This window comes from Aphanomyces astaci (assembly GCF_000520075.1).
Source record: "Aphanomyces astaci strain APO3 unplaced genomic scaffold supercont1.59, whole genome shotgun sequence".
NCBI lineage: Eukaryota > Oomycota > Saprolegniomycetes > Saprolegniales > Verrucalvaceae > Aphanomyces > Aphanomyces astaci.
Genome location: NW_009798322.1, coordinates 134,642 through 151,839, shown reverse-complemented (window position 1 = coordinate 151,839; position 17,198 = coordinate 134,642). Strand labels below are relative to the sequence as shown.

The window sequence follows — 17,198 nt, the reverse complement described above, 5'->3', positions numbered from 1 at the left end:
GCAAACAATGTCATTTACGTCTATTTTGTTTCTCGAGGATGTAACACTTGGACAATGCTTGCCTTTCTGGTGGCGCGAGGGGAAGCCCCCCCCCACGTTACTTGGGCTTGAATCTCCCATGTATTTGGATGTGTTGGTCATCCATCATATTAAGTGCGTGCTACTGCAGGCGTTTTCATAGATTGTGAACAAGGTTTAGACAATCTATAACAGTTGACGCACCATATATTCTCGTGGCTGTGGAGGATGGACACTTAGAACATCCGATGAACATATTGCTGCTGCTTTGAGGTGTCTGATGCTACTATACAGACTACATGAGGGTGATGATACACGGTCTGTTTGGATTCACGTGTTCCTTGAACGCCAACGCACGCAGACTGTGCCACGTCATGGATTATTCTTGTGGGTTTCACTTGCATTCAGCGGAAATGAAATATAAACCATGTATTGGACGCGGGATTCAAAACAACTCTTAACGCAAGTTGACGTTGACAAGTCCAATGCCGTTCACACTCCATCTCGCCTTCGTTCACAGCCGTCAAGACATCCCAGTCGCATGAAGATATCCAATTTCCAACCTTCCAAGACGATTCCATTGATCCAAGCGGAGCATTGCGCGATCAAGTCATTGTACCACACAAGTTCCTCTGTCTGCGTTTGACGCAAACACTTGGACATGACATCTGATTGGTCGGTTAAAAATCCCTGCGCTCTCATTGGTGCATGGAAACCCATCTCCAAAAGATACTTTGGATTTCCGCGTTTTGGTCCGCATTGTTCAACTCACACCATGCTGCGCGCGTCGCTATTTCGCCATCCCGGGAAGGTCCTTGTCCGCGCACCACATGCATCTTCGTTGTCTTCGTACTCGTACTTTCGCAACCCTCCCAAGCATGGTGGGTCCGTCGTGGGGAAAGGGAACAAGCAATCCCTCCTGTACCAGCGCGACCATGAAAAGGACAGTTGCGGCGTCGGCATTTTGGCGCAGTTGCAGAAGAAACCATCGCGTAAAGTCGTGCTCCAAGCGAATGAAATGCTGGTTCGCATGAGTCATCGCGGTGGATGTGGATGCGATCCCGCTTCAGGGGACGGTGCCGGCATGCTTGTGGGCATGCCCCACATATTCATCCAGCGGTTGGTCGACGAAGGAGCGTTTGGAGGAGCACACACTAGCGTGGCATTGGTGCCTGAACAGTATGCCGTGGGTAACGTCTTTTTTTCCAAGAACTCGGAACACATTGATGCGAGCAAGAAGGCGTTTGACACCATCGCCAAGGACCTGAACTTGACGGTCCTGGGATGGCGCCCCGTTCCGACATCCAACCACGAGCTGGGGCAAACGTCGCTCGCGTCCGAGCCTCACATCGAACAAGTGCTCGTGCTTCCCCCATCTAACCTCTCCAACGACCATTTTGAGAAGGAACTCATGCGGTTCGTAGCTCATGCCTTTCCTCCATATGTACTCTCACGGAATCTGGCCTTTCTGCATATGACCGCCTTTCTCTCAATGCATGGTATCACGGTAGGCTGCGCAAAGTTGCTACGACTGCGAACAAGGAGAGCGAAATGTACGTGTGCTCGTTGTCGAGCCAAACCCTCGTGTACAAAGGACAGCTTACCCCCGGCCAAGTCATGCCGTACTACGCCGATCTCCAGGTACATACCACCGACATTCCATCACGACGTTCCATGTTGTTACGATGTATGTGTCTCTCCAGGCGCACGACTTCAGTTCGCATTTGGCGCTCGTGCATTCTCGCTTTAGCACCAACACGTTTCCATCGTGGGACCGCGCGCAGCCCTATCGCGTGCTGTGCCACAATGGCGAAATCAACACGTTGCGCGGCAACAAGAACTGGATGTTTGCCCGCGGGTCCAAGGCCCACAGCGCGTACTTTGGCCACGCCACATCGTCGCTCTTGCCTGTGTGTTCCGACGACATGAGCGATTCCGGTATATATATATATATTGTTACTCAAAATGTGGACCTTTGTGCTGATTCTTTGCCAAATCCATCGATCGATCGATTTTCGTTGCACTGACTTTTGAATGGTCTAATTGTCGGATATCACACTAATTTTAGTCCCACACTAATTCGATGTTGAATTGGTCCAAATGTGGATTTGATTGGCCAGTTGGTTAGAGTTCTGTGTTTGGATTGGTCAATTGATATATGTCTATCGAATTTGTTATTCTGCACATTCGATTGAGCACCCCCCCCACTCCACTTTCAATCGACTTATATATATATATATGACTTAACAATATATATATATGACTTGACAATATATATATGACTTAACAATATATATATGACTTAACAATATATATATGACTTAACAATATATATATATGACTTGACAATATATATATGACTTAACAATATATATATGACTTAACAATATATATATATGACTTAACAATATATATATATGACTTAACAGTATATATATATGACTTAACAATATATATATATATGACTTAACAATATATATATATAACTTAACAATATATATACTAGTATGACTTAACAATAGATATATAACTTAACAATATATATACTAGTATGACTTAACAATATGTATACTAATATGACTTAACAATATATATATATATATATATTCCTGTACACACCACTTTAAATATGTTTTAATTGTCTTGTCGTCGTCATGATGGGAACAACAGGCAACTTTGACGCGGCGCTGGAACTACTGACCAAAGCGAGTTCGTGCGACCGGTCTCTGCCTGAAGCCATGATGATGATGATCCCCGAAGCTTGGCAGTCGAATGCGACGATGCCTGAATCCAAGAACGCCATGTACCAATACAACGCGTGTATGATGGAGCCATGGGACGGACCGGCGATGGTCGCCTTCACGAACGGCAAGACGGTGGGCGCGTCGCTGGATCGCAATGGATTGCGTCCGAGTCGGTACTACATTACGACCGACGACCACGTGATGCTGTCCAGCGAAGTGGGCGTGATCGAAGGACTCGTGGAAGCGGACGTGGCAACCAAGCACCGATTGGAGCCTGGGAAGATGTTCTTTGTCGACTTTGACCAGGGCCGCGTCATTTCCGACCAAGAAATCAAAGCCACCGTGAGCGGCAGTCGGCCATACGGCGACTGGGTGCAGCACATGGTTCATTTTCAAAACGTTCGTGGTACCAGTTTGAACGATGCCAAACCAGCCAAGAACAACGGCGCGATGATGCCGACCGACATGCCAAGACGGTTAAACTTGTACGGGTTTACGACGGAAACCATGGAAATGCTGTTGGTGCCCATGGGTTTGGAGTACAAGGAAGCGCTCGGATCGATGGGAAACGACGCGCCACTGGCCGTCCTGTCGGAGCAGCCCAAATTGCCCAACGAGTACTTCAAGCAGCTCTTTGCCCAAGTACGTTTTGTATGTGTATTGTAGGGTAATCCTCCTTGGTTATGACAACAACAGTCGTTCCTTATATGTCATCATATTTGAACAGTTTATTTCAATAGTCCAATTGTGTACTTGATGAGAGATATTTTTATTACATACATGGAATAATATGATTATTATATTCACGCTTGATATATTAAACATGGAAAAGATAACAATTTTGTGTGTTCAATGCACCCATGATCTTTAAATTCGTTTTGACTATGAGTTTCCCCATTTGGTTTCAAACGAACTATACATTCTCGACTGGTTTAAAAATATATTTGAAACAAATATATACGTAATTCGATGACATATATATAACTAGGTGACGAATCCGCCAATTGATCCGATCCGAGAAGACCTCGTGATGAGTTTGAGATGTCCCGTCGGACCTGAAGAGAACGTCTTGGATGTGTCCGCCGACCACGCCAAGCGGTACTAAAACCATTGACACAATTGATTCGTGTTGATATATATATATATATATATATTTGTCTGTATAGTTCCATGATGGGGTTTACAATGGGTACATGGCGTAGATTAATCGTGGACCACCCCGTGCTGTCGTTGGAAGACATCCAGACGCTGAAATACGGCATGTCCGATGCCAAGTGGACTGCCAAGACACTCGACGCGACGTTTCCGGCCCACAGTGGCCAAGCAGGGCTCATTCAAGCTCTGGATCGGCTCTGCGAACAGGCCACGACCGCGGTACTCATCGCTTTTAGTTTTGCTATACACCGCCATTTTTGATTCATATTATGTGATGACGATACGCATAATCAATGTATTTCTTGCCATCGATATATATATATGATAGATGGATATCGTACCACTATATATATATGACAACGATACATAGGCGGCGCAAGGCCAAGCCGTGCTTGTGTTTTCTGACCAGGCGGCCGGCCCCGATCGGTTTCCCATTCCGTCGTTGCTAGTGATTGGCGCCGTGCACCAGCATTTACTCCGTACGCAGCAGCGCACGTCCGTGGCGCTGTTTGCTGAATGCGGGGATGCCAAGGAAGTGCACGATTTTGCCACGTTGCTCGGGTTTGGGGCCGACGGCGTGTGTCCGTACATGGCGTACCATGCGTTGGCCCACATGAACAACGAAGGGCTGCTGGAAGCTATCGCCAAGAAATCGGTACGACCGGCTGCTTTTCGTACATGTATATAATCACTTCTACTTTATCGATATGAAACAATACAATGGTAGATGGACACGAAGGAACTGTGGACGAATTACCAGACGGCCGTGGGCAAAGGGCTGCTCAAGGTCATGTCCAAGATGGGCATTTCGACGCTACAATCGTACAAAGGAGCGCAAGTGTTTGAAGCGGTGGGACTCGGACCTGACGTAATTGACCGGTGCTTTTATGGCACAACCTCGCGCCTGCAAGGTATATATCTATATATTATATATATATATATGGGTGAAAACAAGCTATAGCTTGTTGTTTAAGAGTCGTCGTGGTGTTTTTCTATATATATATATATTGTCCTTTTACCCAAAATTTGATTGACTTTTGTGCGGATTCTTTGCCAAATCTATCGATCGATTCTTTGTATTGACTTTTGTATGTAAAGATCGACCCCTGTCACACTAATTTCATTCACACACTAATTCGATGTTGAATTATTCGAAGGGTGGATTTGATTGGCTACTTGATTAGTGCTCTGGGTTTTGATTGGTAGATGGATATTGACTGCCGATTTGGTTCTTCTGCTCATTCGATTGAGCACCCAAACACTCCAAAGATCGAATCGACTTGACAATAATTTATATATATATATATATAGATCGACTTGTTGACGACGTGGTGTGCTGTGAAAACCTTATGATGGTGGATGTATTTTGTAGGCAGCAACATGGAGACGTTGTACGACGACATTGCGAGATTGCACGAGGCAGGGTTTCCCACACATTCGCTGGAGACGCCGTTGGTGCGCAACCCAGGCCAGTACCACGCGCGAGAGAACGGCGAGTTCCACTTCAACACGCCCAGTGCGATCGTGGCATTGCAGACGGCCGCGCGGACGCAGTCTCGGGACGCATACGATCAGTACCGCGATTTGACCAACGCCGCTTCCAAGTACGATTGAATCGAATGAATATGCCAGGTTGTCACCTGGGGGAGAATATAGTGTATATATATATATATATATATATTGGTATGATTGAAACGGTGACACGAACACGTTTTGAGGATAGACGGGTGACGTTGCGAGGATTGCTCGAGTTTCAAACCGTGCCGGAGGAGCGTCGACCAAAGTGGGAACAGATGGAATCGATCCAAGACATTGTCAAACGATTCAACACTGGTATATATATATATATATATTGTTACTCAAAGTGTGGATACTTTTGTGCGGATTCTTTGCCAAAGCATCGATCGATCGATGCGTTGTACTGACTTTTGTATGTAAAAATTCGTCCAGTTTCACATTCATTCAAGCCACACCCTAATTCGATGTTGAGTGGATTTGATTGGCTACTTGATTCGTGATCTGGGGTGTTGATTGGTCGTTTATCGATAGTGTCTGTCGATTTGGTACTTGTTCGTTGGATTGTGCACTTCAATTTCGAATCGACTGGACAATAAACCAATCCATATCAATCGAGACACCTTGACGCTTGGACTGTATATTATTGGGAATATATTTGTTGTTTCGACTCGCGATGGTTTGCGAATATCCCACAATTTTGTTTATATATATATATATAAGGTTGGGTGGATGCTGATATAAATATATATATATATATATAAGGTTGGGTGGATGTTGATATATATATTAGGGGCCATGTCGTTGGGGTCGATTTCACGGGAAACTCACGAAGCGTTGGCGGTGGCCATGAACCAGCTCGGCGGACGATCCAACACGGGCGAAGGCGGTGAAGACCCTGAACGATACATTCCCCAACCGGTATTATCCGTTTACCCAAAATATATATACTGTTGTACGGAAGTATATTTATTTCCCATATCTATCGATCGATGGTTTGTACTGTAAACTTTGTATGGGATACAATGTCCAGTGGTGATGCCCATCACACTAATTAAAGTCTCACACTAATTTGTCCTACATGTTTGGCTAAATGCTTGTTGCCGATGCTTGTGTCGTCGTCGATATATTCAGCATGTGTTGCTCCGTTGTTTGGAGTATAACAATATCATATAACATGGCTGGTCTGGTTGAGTGATATATATATATATATATAATAGTAATATTGATATATGGGATGATTTGGACGACAACAGGACGGCACGCCCAACCCGAAGCGATCGGCCATCAAACAAGTGGCCAGTGGACGTTTTGGGGTGACCATGCACTACCTGTCGAATGCCGACCAGCTACAAATCAAAATGGTACTTATAGGCTATGTATATATATATTAAAGTGTCATGAAATAATAATATATGTATTAGGCGCAAGGGGCCAAACCAGGAGAGGGCGGAGAACTACCAGGCCATAAAGTGTCGCCGTACATTGCAGCCCGTCGCCACACCACTCCAGGAGTCGGCTTGATATCTCCACCGGTACGTACCACTGTCATCGACTGGTGTTTTAATATCGGTGAAATATATTTCCATATACTTAGTATATGATTGATTGTGTAGCCCCATCACGACATTTACTCGATCGAAGACTTGGCGCAGCTCATCCACGACTTGAAAAACTCGAATCCGAGTGCTGAAATCAGCGTCAAACTCGTGTCAGAAGTGGGCGTGGGGGTCGTCGCCGCCGGCGTCGTCAAAGCCAAAGCCGAACACATTACAATTAGTGGCCACGACGGTATGTCGTCTTACATATATGTACATGTTTTGTCATCTTTCAAAAGTTCAGATATTTGCCAAATCTATCGATGTTTTTTGTTGTACTGCATGGTAAACACTGGTCATCACACTAATTGAATTCACACACTAATTAGCTATTGATTGATTGAACGGATGCTGCATTCCAGCAATCGGATTGCCTACATTTTTCTGCCGATTCTTCGTTCCATTGTGTCGATACATTCCGCACGTCGCTCCAATACTTAGTTAACTGTAAACACTACCATATTACATGTATATATCCAACCAACGTCAGTTTTCAGTCTACTTTTCAGATTGGTTATGACACGTTTCATATATATGTATAGGTGGCACGGGGGCTTCGTCCTGGACGGGGGTCAAACACAGCGGTTTGCCATGGGAATTGGGTCTTGCCGAAGCGCAGCAAACGCTCGTACTGAACAACTTGCGGTGGGTTTTTAATATAATGGTATTTTATTAACTTGTTTTTCCTATAGGTCACGCATTAAGCTCCAAACGGATGGCCAGCTCAAGACGGGGCGGGACGTTGTGATTGCGGCGCTGCTGGGCGCGGAAGAGTTTGGGTTTGCCACCGCCCCCCTCATCGCCCTCGGCTGTGTCATGATGCGCAAATGTCACTTGAACACGTGCCCCGTGGGCATTGCCACTCAAGATGAAGAGCTGCGCAAGAAGTTTACGGGCATGCCAGAACACGTGGTCAACTTTTTGTGGCTGTTGGCCCAAGATGTACGACCTCGGCTATATATTTGTATATATATATATATATATCGAAAACTGTAAACGCTGGGGTAGATTCAAGGCATTGTGCGGTCGCTGGGGGCTACCTCTGTGGACGAAATCATTGGCCGTGCCGATTTGCTACAAGTGGACGAGTCTAGTTTGCACCGAAAAACGTACGTTTGTATGGAAATATATATAGTCGTGATATTTGGTGGTTGTAGTCGGCTGTTGGATCTGTCGCCTCTGTTGGTAAATGCGCAAACGTTGAACCCCACGAGCAGCATCCGATACAACCCCCAGGACCAGCAAAACCACGAGTACGTTCACCACACATATATTCATATATATATATATTGTCCTTTTACCCAATATTGGGATGACTTTTGTGCGGATTCTTTGCCAAATCTATCGATCGATTCTTTGTTCGGACTTTTGTATGTAAGAGCATCCAATGTCACACTAATTTCGGTCACACACTAATTCCACGTTGAATCGGTCGAAGAGTGGATTTGATTGGCCACTTGATTCGTGACCTGGGTTTTGATTGGTCGATCGATGTTGTGTGCCGATTTGGTTCTTCTGGCCATTGAGCACCCCCCCGTACTCCACTTTCGAATCGATTTGACAATATATACCTGATATAGGTTGGACTTGGTCTTGGACCAAACGCTACTGGCGCACTGTGTGTCAGCCATTGCCGATGGCAGTCCGGTGCAAGTAGACTTGCCCATTTCCAACGTGGATCGCACGGTGGGGGCGCATATATATATATATCGAAAACTGTAAACGCTGGGGTAGATTCAAGGCATTGTGCGGTCGCTGGGGGCTACCTCTGTGGACGAAATCATTGGCCGTGCCGATTTGCTACAAGTGGACGAGTCTAGTTTGCACCGAAAAACGTACGTTTGTATGGAAATATATATAGTCGTGATATTTGGTGGTTGTAGTCGGCTGTTGGATCTGTCGCCTCTGTTGGTAAATGCGAAAACGTTGAACCCCACGAGCAGCATCCGATACAACCCCCAGGACCAGCAAAACCACGAGTACGTTCACCACACATATATTCATATATATATATTGTCCTTTTACCCAATATTGGGATGACTTTTGTGCGGATTCTTTGCCAAATCTATCGATCGATTCTTTGTTCGGACTTTTGTATGTAAGAGCATCCAATGTCACACTAATTTCGGTCACACACTAATTCCACGTTGAATCGGTCGAAGAGTGGATTTGATTGGCCACTTGATTCGTGACCTGGGTTTTGATTGGTCGATCGATGTTGTGTGCCGATTTGGTTCTTCTGGCCATTGAGCACCCCCCCGTACTCCACTTTCGAATCGATTTGACAATATATACCTGATATAGGTTGGACTTGGTCTTGGACCAAACGCTACTGGCGCACTGTGTGTCAGCCATTGCCGATGGCAGTCCGGTGCAAGTAGACTTGCCCATTTCCAACGTGGATCGCACGGTGGGGGCGCTCTTGTCGCACAAAATCACCAAAGTACACGGCGAGCATGGTACTGTTCATCCCACATATAACCCGATCCATATGGTCCTTTTACCCAACATTGGATTCGCCAAATCTATCGATCGATTCTTTGTACTGAATTTTGTACGTGGTGATTACACTAATTGAAGTATCACACTAATTTGACGTTGTTGACGGTTTCCTGCAATCGGATTGGCTCAATTCTTCTGCCGATGATTCTTGTGTACATTTCTTTGGTTGCAAGTCGTTGTCGATAGTATGTGGCTCCAGTTTAGAATAATACACACATATATATATCTGTCGTTGGTTGCGTCAATTATAAATAATATTGTATGGACTAGGCCTGGCACCCCACACGATCCAACTCAACTTGACGGGGCATGCCGGCCAATCGCTCGGGTTTGGGCTTGTGCGAGGCATTCAGCTTAAAGTAACGGGCGACGCCAACGATTACGTGGGCAAGGCCCTGAGCGGCGGCACGGTGATCGTCACCCCCGAAATCGAGCGCGGGAACGACCAAACAATCGTCGGGAACGCCGTGCTTTATGGCGCAACCAGCGGCCTCGCGTTCTTCCGGGGCAAGGCGGGCGAGCGGTTTGCAGTGCGCAACTCTGGCGTGCACGCCGTGGTCGAAGGCGTGGGGTACATACACTTTGACACGACCTCTGTTGGTTTGTGTTGATATAGTTGTAGGGACCACGGGTGCGAGTACATGACGGGCGGCCGCGTAGTCATCTTGGGACCGACGGGGCGCAACTTTGGCGCGGGCATGTCTGGCGGCATTGCGTACGTGTACGATCCGTCGTCCGAGTTTGGGGCCAAGTGTAATTTGTCCATGGGGAGCCTCGAAGTACTGGACTTTGAAGGCGACGAAGAACTCGTGGTCAAGGATCTGATCCAGCAACACATTCAACACACAAAGTCCCCTTTGGGGGTGTCCATCTTGGCAGACTGGGACCATGCCAAGCACTCGTTTGTGAAACTCATGCCCCACGATTACAAACAAGTGATTGCAGCAAACGTACACATGAACACGACGGCGGAACCCGTGCATGTCAACGCTGGCCACTAACTAGAAGAGGCAATAACGTAGTAACGAATGAGTACTACGTAGTACTACTATCGATAATACCACTACCTAATGTAATCAAACTATGTAATATGTACAGCATCAAGTATCTGCGGTTGGTTGCTGGCCACGGTCTTGACTGATTTGACGTGAGCGGGACAAATGGGTCGAAACAAAATGAGTACTAGTTCTGCTATGTACTGAGTACTAGTACTTGTACTGTAGTACTTACTACATTACGTACTGTAATAGGTACCGGTACGTTTGGTACCTACTTGCTGTTACTGAATGTATGGATGTATGATAGGTACCTTTTTAGTCGACATCGCCAATGCTGGTCCTCGCAGTACGACTCTCTTTACGTCAAGTTGGCAATTATACTACCGTTTGTATGCACTTGCGAACAATGAGTCCGGCTACTAACGTTGTCCTCCCTTGATTATACTGTACGTTTCACGAATCTAAAGTTTTCTGCAAGTACTTCCTACATAGTACGAAGTAACAACTTGTCCTTTCTTAAAGTGGTTAAGTGTAAATGTACATGTATGGACCAGTCTTCACCTCACTGTAGTGACGGGACGGACGCCAGGAAACTTTCTGACCTTTTCTTTAACATGCATTGCCACTTTGTGCTTGTCCCCGCCGCGGCCATGAGTCCCTTTCTGGTTACCTTGTTAATCCCTCGTAGCCTTGACACGATACAATCGTCAGCCCCGTTGATAGCCCCATCCTATTAGTATATAACCGCCGGGTGATACTGTAATACAACTGTCAAGTGGTTTTGCAGACGGCATAACATCATGTTAGATCAACTGGCAAACCAAACATCCAAACGTGTTCCCACATGGTTGATTTGTTGCACTAATCACCTAGTATGCACACCATATCCAACCATGGCAACATGTCACCACTGGATAGTTTGTACTAGTAGTACTAGTATTATTATGGAGTACTAGGAAGTGTACTACAGTAATCGCTTGGTGTGTTGTTGCTCGTCCGGCATCAAGGCGTGGACTGTCATCCTGCGTGTCGCGTGCTCGGACAAGTACTAATTGGGAGGCCGCCTCCGCTCATCTTCCCAGTCTTTCTTTGTGCTGTACTATTACAGTAGTACTGTAGTAGGTATGTACTAGTAGTACACAGTACACAGCACTCATCCATTTGCACGGTCCGTTGTCCTGACCCCCTCCTTCCTAGTATCACGACTTCTTATCCCCTGCTGCTGCTGTGTACATGAGGCCAGCGCATGGCGCTTCCATCGTCGTCGCTCGCTCGCATATCTGCCCCACGCAGGCAGACTTGATGTCTTTGAACGTCGTTTGGAATTCGGATTTATCGGGAAACTCGGTATATATATATCCGTTTTCAGGTCCGGAATGATCCTAAATAGGATGAATGTTACAACGCGGCCGAGCGTACATACACCAAACCACGCCGCGTTCATTTGTTAACTCATCACGTCGACCTCGTCCATCTCGAGCGTTGTCGCGCCGTCAAGGAAGGCCTGGTACTGTAGCTCCGAACGTCGTAGTACTGTACTAGCGTTACTACCAGTGGACCCACATCACCGTCCCCATCAGCAGCTCCACCAGACGCCACACATCAACACACAACCATGATGACCGACTCCATCATGAGGCGCGCCAAGGACGAGCGCGAGCGCATCCTGCAGCAACATCAACTCCTCCTCCCCGACAAGTACGAGCCGCTCAAATCTAGACCAGCATGCCACATGTGCACCAAGACCTTTGGCACGTTCCGGCGGCGCGTCCACTGCCAGCTCGTACGTTTCGTCGCCGTTTATCGGTTCTCTCCATGGCGTGCGCAATCTAATGACATATGTAGTGCGGACATGTCGTGTGCAAAAGCTGCACACTCGAGTACATCGCTGATGTGGCGGGAAAGATCCTGGACACGCGCGTGTGTACTCTGTGCGACGCCAAGCTCGACGCCGACCACCGCCAACGCACGAGCTCCCGCGCGATCGCCGGCGCGGTGCTCAACCTCGCGTCCAAGCCTCGCCCAAGTCCCATGATGACTCGATCCACGTCCGAAGGACACACGCGCGTGTCGCATCATCGGACATCGCCTGCGTCCACTCGCCCCAAACAACCGTCGACTTCAACCGATGGCGACGTTTCGAAAATGTCCACGCCCTACTTCTACGCGCTCGACTTCAACTGGTCGCATGCGTGGCCGAAACCTCCGTTCATTCCCCACGACATGGAGCGGGTCAAGTCGTTAACGAACCTGCACGTGCGGCGGCACGACTTCATGCTCAGCGCGGTCACGTTCGCGTGTGAAGTGTTCGACTCGCCCATCGGCGGCGTCAGCTTCCTGGACGAGCACCAGCAGTGGTTCGCATGCTCCCAAGGCCTCGCACAAGAGTTCATTCCTCGGATGGCATCCATCTGCGCGCACACGATCGCGCTCGCGACTCCCATGACGGTGCTCAACCTGCGGCAGGACATTCGGTTTCGACAAAACCCGCTTGTCACGGGGCCAAAATTGGGGTTTTACGCCGGGGCGCCGATTTTGTCCCCAGAGGGACACGCCATTGGTACGGTGTTTGTGATGGATATGGCGCCCCGGGGCGCGTGCGATTTGACAAAACTCGCAGTGTTCGCGCAAGTGGTGTCGGCCAAGCTCGCCGACGCCGCCAGTCCGGACCTGACGCTGCTCCGCACTGAGAGCTCGTCCTCCACGACGTCCCAGATACAGTCACCCACGGAGTCCACGACGTCGCTCACGTGCCAGTCGAATCATCCCGCAGGTCGCGTGCTGGCGGCGTCGGAAGTGATGCGTCCGACCGATTGGGTGCCGTCGGCCCACCGCGTCTTTTGTCAAGTCTGCCATAACCGGTTTTCTTTGTTTTTACGAAAACGCCATTGCCGCGTCTGTGGCGATGTCGTGTGCAAGAACTGCATCACGCACACCCCCGTGGAAGGCTTGACAGAACCGTCGGCCGCCAAGATGCGGGAGGTAGTCGTGTGCTTGGGATGTGTGCACAAGCCCCGGAGTCGGTCGGCGTCGCGGCAGAAGGGAGGAAGTCGGACGGCTCCCGCGACGACGATGGAGACCGACGACGACGAAGAATGTGTCAGTGGTGCGGGCTCCGCGGAAGTAGATGTGCCGACGCTAGGACGAAACCAGTCCTTTGACCTGGATGAATGTGGTGCGGCGTTCACGACCCACAGCCTCCGCGCGCCTCTTACCGCGGGTGGCGACAAGGGAGGTATCGTCGGGACGAACGCGACCGACATGCAGGCACCGCCTCAACCCAAGCAAGTCGACTATACACCCACGGAAGTCCACTCGATGCTCCTGCGACTGCTTCATCAATCCAACGACATCCAGTCCCAACTCCATGCCACCCAGCATGCAGTTGCAGCGGGTACCCTTCGGCCGTAACTGTAATGTAACCGTCAAAGTACGCTCACCTAATGTTTAAAGCATTTAAAATACTGAACGTGTGAGTCCTTTTAATTGTATTTTGCTCAAAATCCATACAATTATCTTATCGAATTGGATTGAGGCAATTAAAATTGCACTGAAATGATATTTTAAATCATTTGAAACTATGAAACGTTTCAAATGACGGCGGTTACACAACCACGAGGCGGTCCTCTCATTCGTGATCCGAACGATACATGCGCGTGTTTGTGAGCAACTTGTCATCGGCCCTTGGCGCGGAGATCGCCAAGCAGATCAAGGACTGCGAAGTCGTCGGTGCCATCGAGCACCTCAAGCAGACCCAGTCGACCAAGAAGCGGCTGCTCGAGAACCGATCGCCCGAGCTCGTCGAGACGGAGTCCTCGGCCGTGGACCCCAACGACGCGTTCGTGGAGAACCCTGTGGTCGTATACTCGGACAAGCACAACGTCGGGTTGCTCCTGAAACGATGCGACGTCGCCATTTACTCCATCCTGGACGACCCCGACGGCGTCGTGGAAGCGTTGAAGACGTTCGACGACGGCAACAGTGGTGACAAGTTGTTCATCGCCATCTCCAGCGTGCTCACGTGGGCCAAGACGCCCGTGCCAGCGCCGCGCCCTGAAGACTGGAACGGACACCGCGAAGACACGTTCAAGACCCGCAAACCCGCGCGCAAGTATGCCGAATACAAGGCCGTGGAGACGCAGGTACTGAGCGCGCGGCGGGAAGGCCTCACGACGCTGGTTATCGCGCCCGGACTCATCTACGGCGGCGCCCAGTCCAGTCTCCACGCCATCCTCCGGTCTGTAGAACATCTCAATGCATGTGATTGAAGGTGGACATTCTGCTTGTAGAAATGCATGGTTACACCCTGAAGAAGACGTGGTGGTGCCCAGTCTCTCCAACGGCAAAGGCGCAAACGTTCTGCCCATGATCAGCGTCTACGATCTCGCCCGCGTCGTCGCCAAGGCGGCCGTGGCGGCGCCATCGACGTCCTACTTGATCGCCGTCGACAAGAGCCACACGTCCCTTCGTGATGTACGAGATCGGAATTCCTGAAGTGATTTTTTGGAAGTCGTTTTTTTCAATTGTCTCTGCGCTAATTTGACTTGTTTGTTGTATGTAATTTTATACATTTCTGTAAATGTATTTTCCATAAAGTGACATCCACCATATTACATGCGCAGGTTTGCAGTGCGATCAGCAAGACGCTAGGGAGCGGCGGGGTGCGCGACGTGGACGCGGCGGAAGCGGAGGAGATGCTCGTGCTCGAGAAGAGCATGGCGCATCTGCAGCTGGACCTGCGCTTCGACACGAGCGGGGGAGCCATGGACGCTCTCGAGATCGAGTGGACGCATGAGCTCGGGCTGGTCGCCAACATTGCGCGCGTGGCAGACGACTACATCAAGTGCATGGACCTACGCCCGCTGCGCGCGGTGGTGCTGGGTCCGCCACAGGTGGGCAAGTCACACCTGTCGGCGTTCCTCGCCAAGACGTACTACCTCCCGCACCTGACGCCGTCGTCCGTGGCCGCCGACCTTCTCACGACCGCCAACCTCGACGACCACCTCGTTGGGTTGCGCGAAGAGGTCAAGAAGTTCCGACTCAACCTCAAGGACCTTCCCGAAGCGCTTCTCACGGAGCTCATCCGGTGGAAGCTCACGTCGCCCGTGTGCCGCAACCAGGGGTACGTCCTCGACGGGTTGCCTGTGTCGGTGGAGCAGGCCAGGGCACTCTACTTCGTCGCACCCTCCGCCGCTTCTAGCGATGACGAATCCAAGCATCCGGACGATGGGAACACCCCGGACGAAGAGGGCAAGCAACGCGATGAATCAGACGACCACCAGAAGCCGCCGCCGCCATCCGCCAACTTGAACGCCCCGAACCGCGTGGTGGTGCTGGACGCGGTGCGGTCGCTGCTCGAGCATCGGGCGCAGGCGCTGAGTCAGGAAGACGCCGACAAGTCTGGCAACACAGACATTGAGTTCACTCGCCGGTACGAAGTCTATATATCTATCTATCGTCTAAACGCCTCCGAGTTTTGTAATATGGTATATATCTAAATGTGGTTTATATAATATGTTCAGCCTATTTATCATTCGTATATATATATATATATATATATTAGCGTATTGAATTTTATCGATGTGTCCTACTGTATTTCTTCATAACTGTTATGTATATAAATATATATATAATATATATATAAATATATATATAAATATATGTATATATTCCTAGCAGATTGGTTCATGTGTTGAGAAGCTTGGACCACTTGTTTCCACGTTGTAGAATATGATGGTTCGTTTGGATCCAGTGTGGAGAATCGTATATATTGTTTTTATTACTTCAAAGTAATATATATATATATATATATATAGGTACGACCTATTCAAACGGGAAACCAACCCAGCCAACCAGTCAGGTCTGGTGGCATATTTCGAGCGCGACCAGGCGGTGGAAGTGCTCGAGCTCGAGTTGGACTCTGAGGAAATGTACACGAGCAAGAAGCATTTTGTGGACCCGATCGCAAAGTACATGGAACAAGGCGGGAAACCCTACAACTTCCACCCGACCCCCGACGAAGTGGATGCCGCGAAAAAGGAACTCGACGCCCAGCTGGTATTATGGTCATTCTTTCTGAAAAAATATATATATTTGGATACCTTTTGTGAATCATCGCCGCCACATCGATCGATATATATTATTCCGAAGTCCTTTTGTATGCATTGAAATCACAAGTGTCACACTAATTCGACGTGGATGATGTGGCTCATGGACAAGTTGGATGATATAATGTTGCCTATCAACGAGGGTTCATGTTGTAGGCGGCCGAGGCGGAGGCCGAGCTCAAGCGGCAGGCAGATGCGATGGAGAAGGACTTGATGGACAAACAGTCGCGGGCCATGAGTGAAAAGGCGCGACTGGAGATCATCCAGAGGGAAGAGATGGACATTCTCGAGGCCCGGTCAAAGCCTCTGCGGGCGTACCTGATGGAGACGGTGATCCCCGTCTTGACTGAAGGCATGCTCGAAGTGGTCAAAGTCCAGCCAGATGACCCTATCGACTACCTTGCCGACTTTCTCTTTCGAAAGGGCCAGCACTATGTCGGATAGAAATGGATAAATATACTATATATATATATATATAGACTTGTACTACTATTCGATTGTATGGCCAATGGGCAGATGATGTTTGTTGCTGTGCTTTGTGTCTGTATGATTGCACTGACG

At 48.8% G+C, this 17,198-nt stretch overlaps 3 protein-coding genes across 10 annotated transcripts; all 3 read left to right on the top strand.

The window, feature by feature from the left end:
* The first annotated feature begins 764 nt into the window (after positions 1-764).
* On the top strand, positions 765-10,635 carry H257_14595 (hypothetical protein). Of its 6 annotated transcripts, none has more exons than XM_009842463.1 (21): positions 765-1,434; positions 1,530-1,659; positions 1,722-1,956; positions 2,689-3,404; positions 3,751-3,860; positions 3,965-4,136; positions 4,288-4,572; positions 4,645-4,828; positions 5,290-5,521; positions 5,641-5,750; positions 6,226-6,353; positions 6,689-6,796; positions 6,857-6,967; positions 7,049-7,223; positions 7,573-7,675; positions 7,723-7,972; positions 8,765-8,865; positions 8,914-9,009; positions 9,335-9,489; positions 9,803-10,103; positions 10,155-10,635. In XM_009842463.1, the coding sequence occupies exons 1-21, from the start codon at positions 794-796 to the stop codon at positions 10,531-10,533; spliced, it is 4,722 nt and encodes a 1,573-aa protein (XP_009840765.1). In that variant the 5' UTR covers positions 765-793; the 3' UTR covers positions 10,534-10,635. The 6 variants fall into 6 exon arrangements, with proteins under 6 accessions (XP_009840765.1, XP_009840768.1, XP_009840766.1 ...); XM_009842466.1 differs by lacking the exon at positions 8,765-8,865 and adding an exon at positions 8,039-8,139 and having other exon boundaries at positions 771-1,434; XM_009842464.1 differs by lacking the exons at positions 8,765-8,865; positions 8,914-9,009 and adding exons at positions 8,039-8,139; positions 8,188-8,283 and having other exon boundaries at positions 771-1,434; positions 10,155-10,632.
* Positions 10,636-11,962: 1,327 nt separating this feature from the next.
* On the top strand, positions 11,963-14,007 carry H257_14594 (hypothetical protein). The gene is made up of 2 exons (XM_009842462.1): positions 11,963-12,313; positions 12,376-14,007. Exons 1-2 carry the CDS (start codon positions 12,146-12,148, stop codon positions 13,939-13,941), a joined length of 1,734 nt encoding a protein of 577 aa, XP_009840764.1. The 5' UTR covers positions 11,963-12,145; the 3' UTR covers positions 13,942-14,007.
* A 73-nt stretch (positions 14,008-14,080) lies between these two features.
* Positions 14,081-17,122, top strand: H257_14593 (hypothetical protein). 3 transcript variants are annotated; one of them, XM_009842460.1, is made up of 5 exons: positions 14,081-14,767; positions 14,820-15,003; positions 15,153-15,961; positions 16,347-16,587; positions 16,794-17,122. In XM_009842460.1, exons 1-5 carry the CDS (start codon positions 14,181-14,183, stop codon positions 17,079-17,081), a joined length of 2,109 nt encoding a protein of 702 aa, XP_009840762.1. In that variant the 5' UTR covers positions 14,081-14,180; the 3' UTR covers positions 17,082-17,122. The 3 variants fall into 3 exon arrangements, with proteins under 3 accessions (XP_009840762.1, XP_009840761.1, XP_009840763.1); XM_009842459.1 differs by having other exon boundaries at positions 16,347-17,122; XM_009842461.1 differs by having other exon boundaries at positions 14,081-15,003.
* The last annotated feature ends 76 nt before the right edge of the window (positions 17,123-17,198 follow it).

Excerpts from the sequence above, each read along its gene's own strand:
- H257_14595 (XM_009842465.1), top strand. The coding sequence starts at position 794 with ATGCTGCGCGCGTCGCTATTTCGCCATCCCGGGAAGGTCCTTGTCCGC. Across the intron at positions 4,573-4,644 it reads AAGCTATCGCCAAGAAATCG|ATGGACACGAAGGAACTGTG; the intron begins GTACGACCGGCT and ends ATACAATGGTAG. Across the intron at positions 7,973-8,038 it reads TGTGGCTGTTGGCCCAAGAT|ATTCAAGGCATTGTGCGGTC; the intron begins GTACGACCTCGG and ends ACGCTGGGGTAG.
- H257_14594 (XM_009842462.1), top strand. The coding sequence starts at position 12,146 with ATGATGACCGACTCCATCATGAGGCGCGCCAAGGACGAGCGCGAGCGC. Across the intron at positions 12,314-12,375 it reads GGCGCGTCCACTGCCAGCTC|TGCGGACATGTCGTGTGCAA; the intron begins GTACGTTTCGTC and ends TGACATATGTAG.
- H257_14593 (XM_009842460.1), top strand. The coding sequence starts at position 14,181 with ATGCGCGTGTTTGTGAGCAACTTGTCATCGGCCCTTGGCGCGGAGATC. Across the intron at positions 14,768-14,819 it reads AGTCTCCACGCCATCCTCCG|AAATGCATGGTTACACCCTG; the intron begins GTCTGTAGAACA and ends TTCTGCTTGTAG. Across the intron at positions 16,588-16,793 it reads AGGAACTCGACGCCCAGCTG|GCGGCCGAGGCGGAGGCCGA; the intron begins GTATTATGGTCA and ends TTCATGTTGTAG.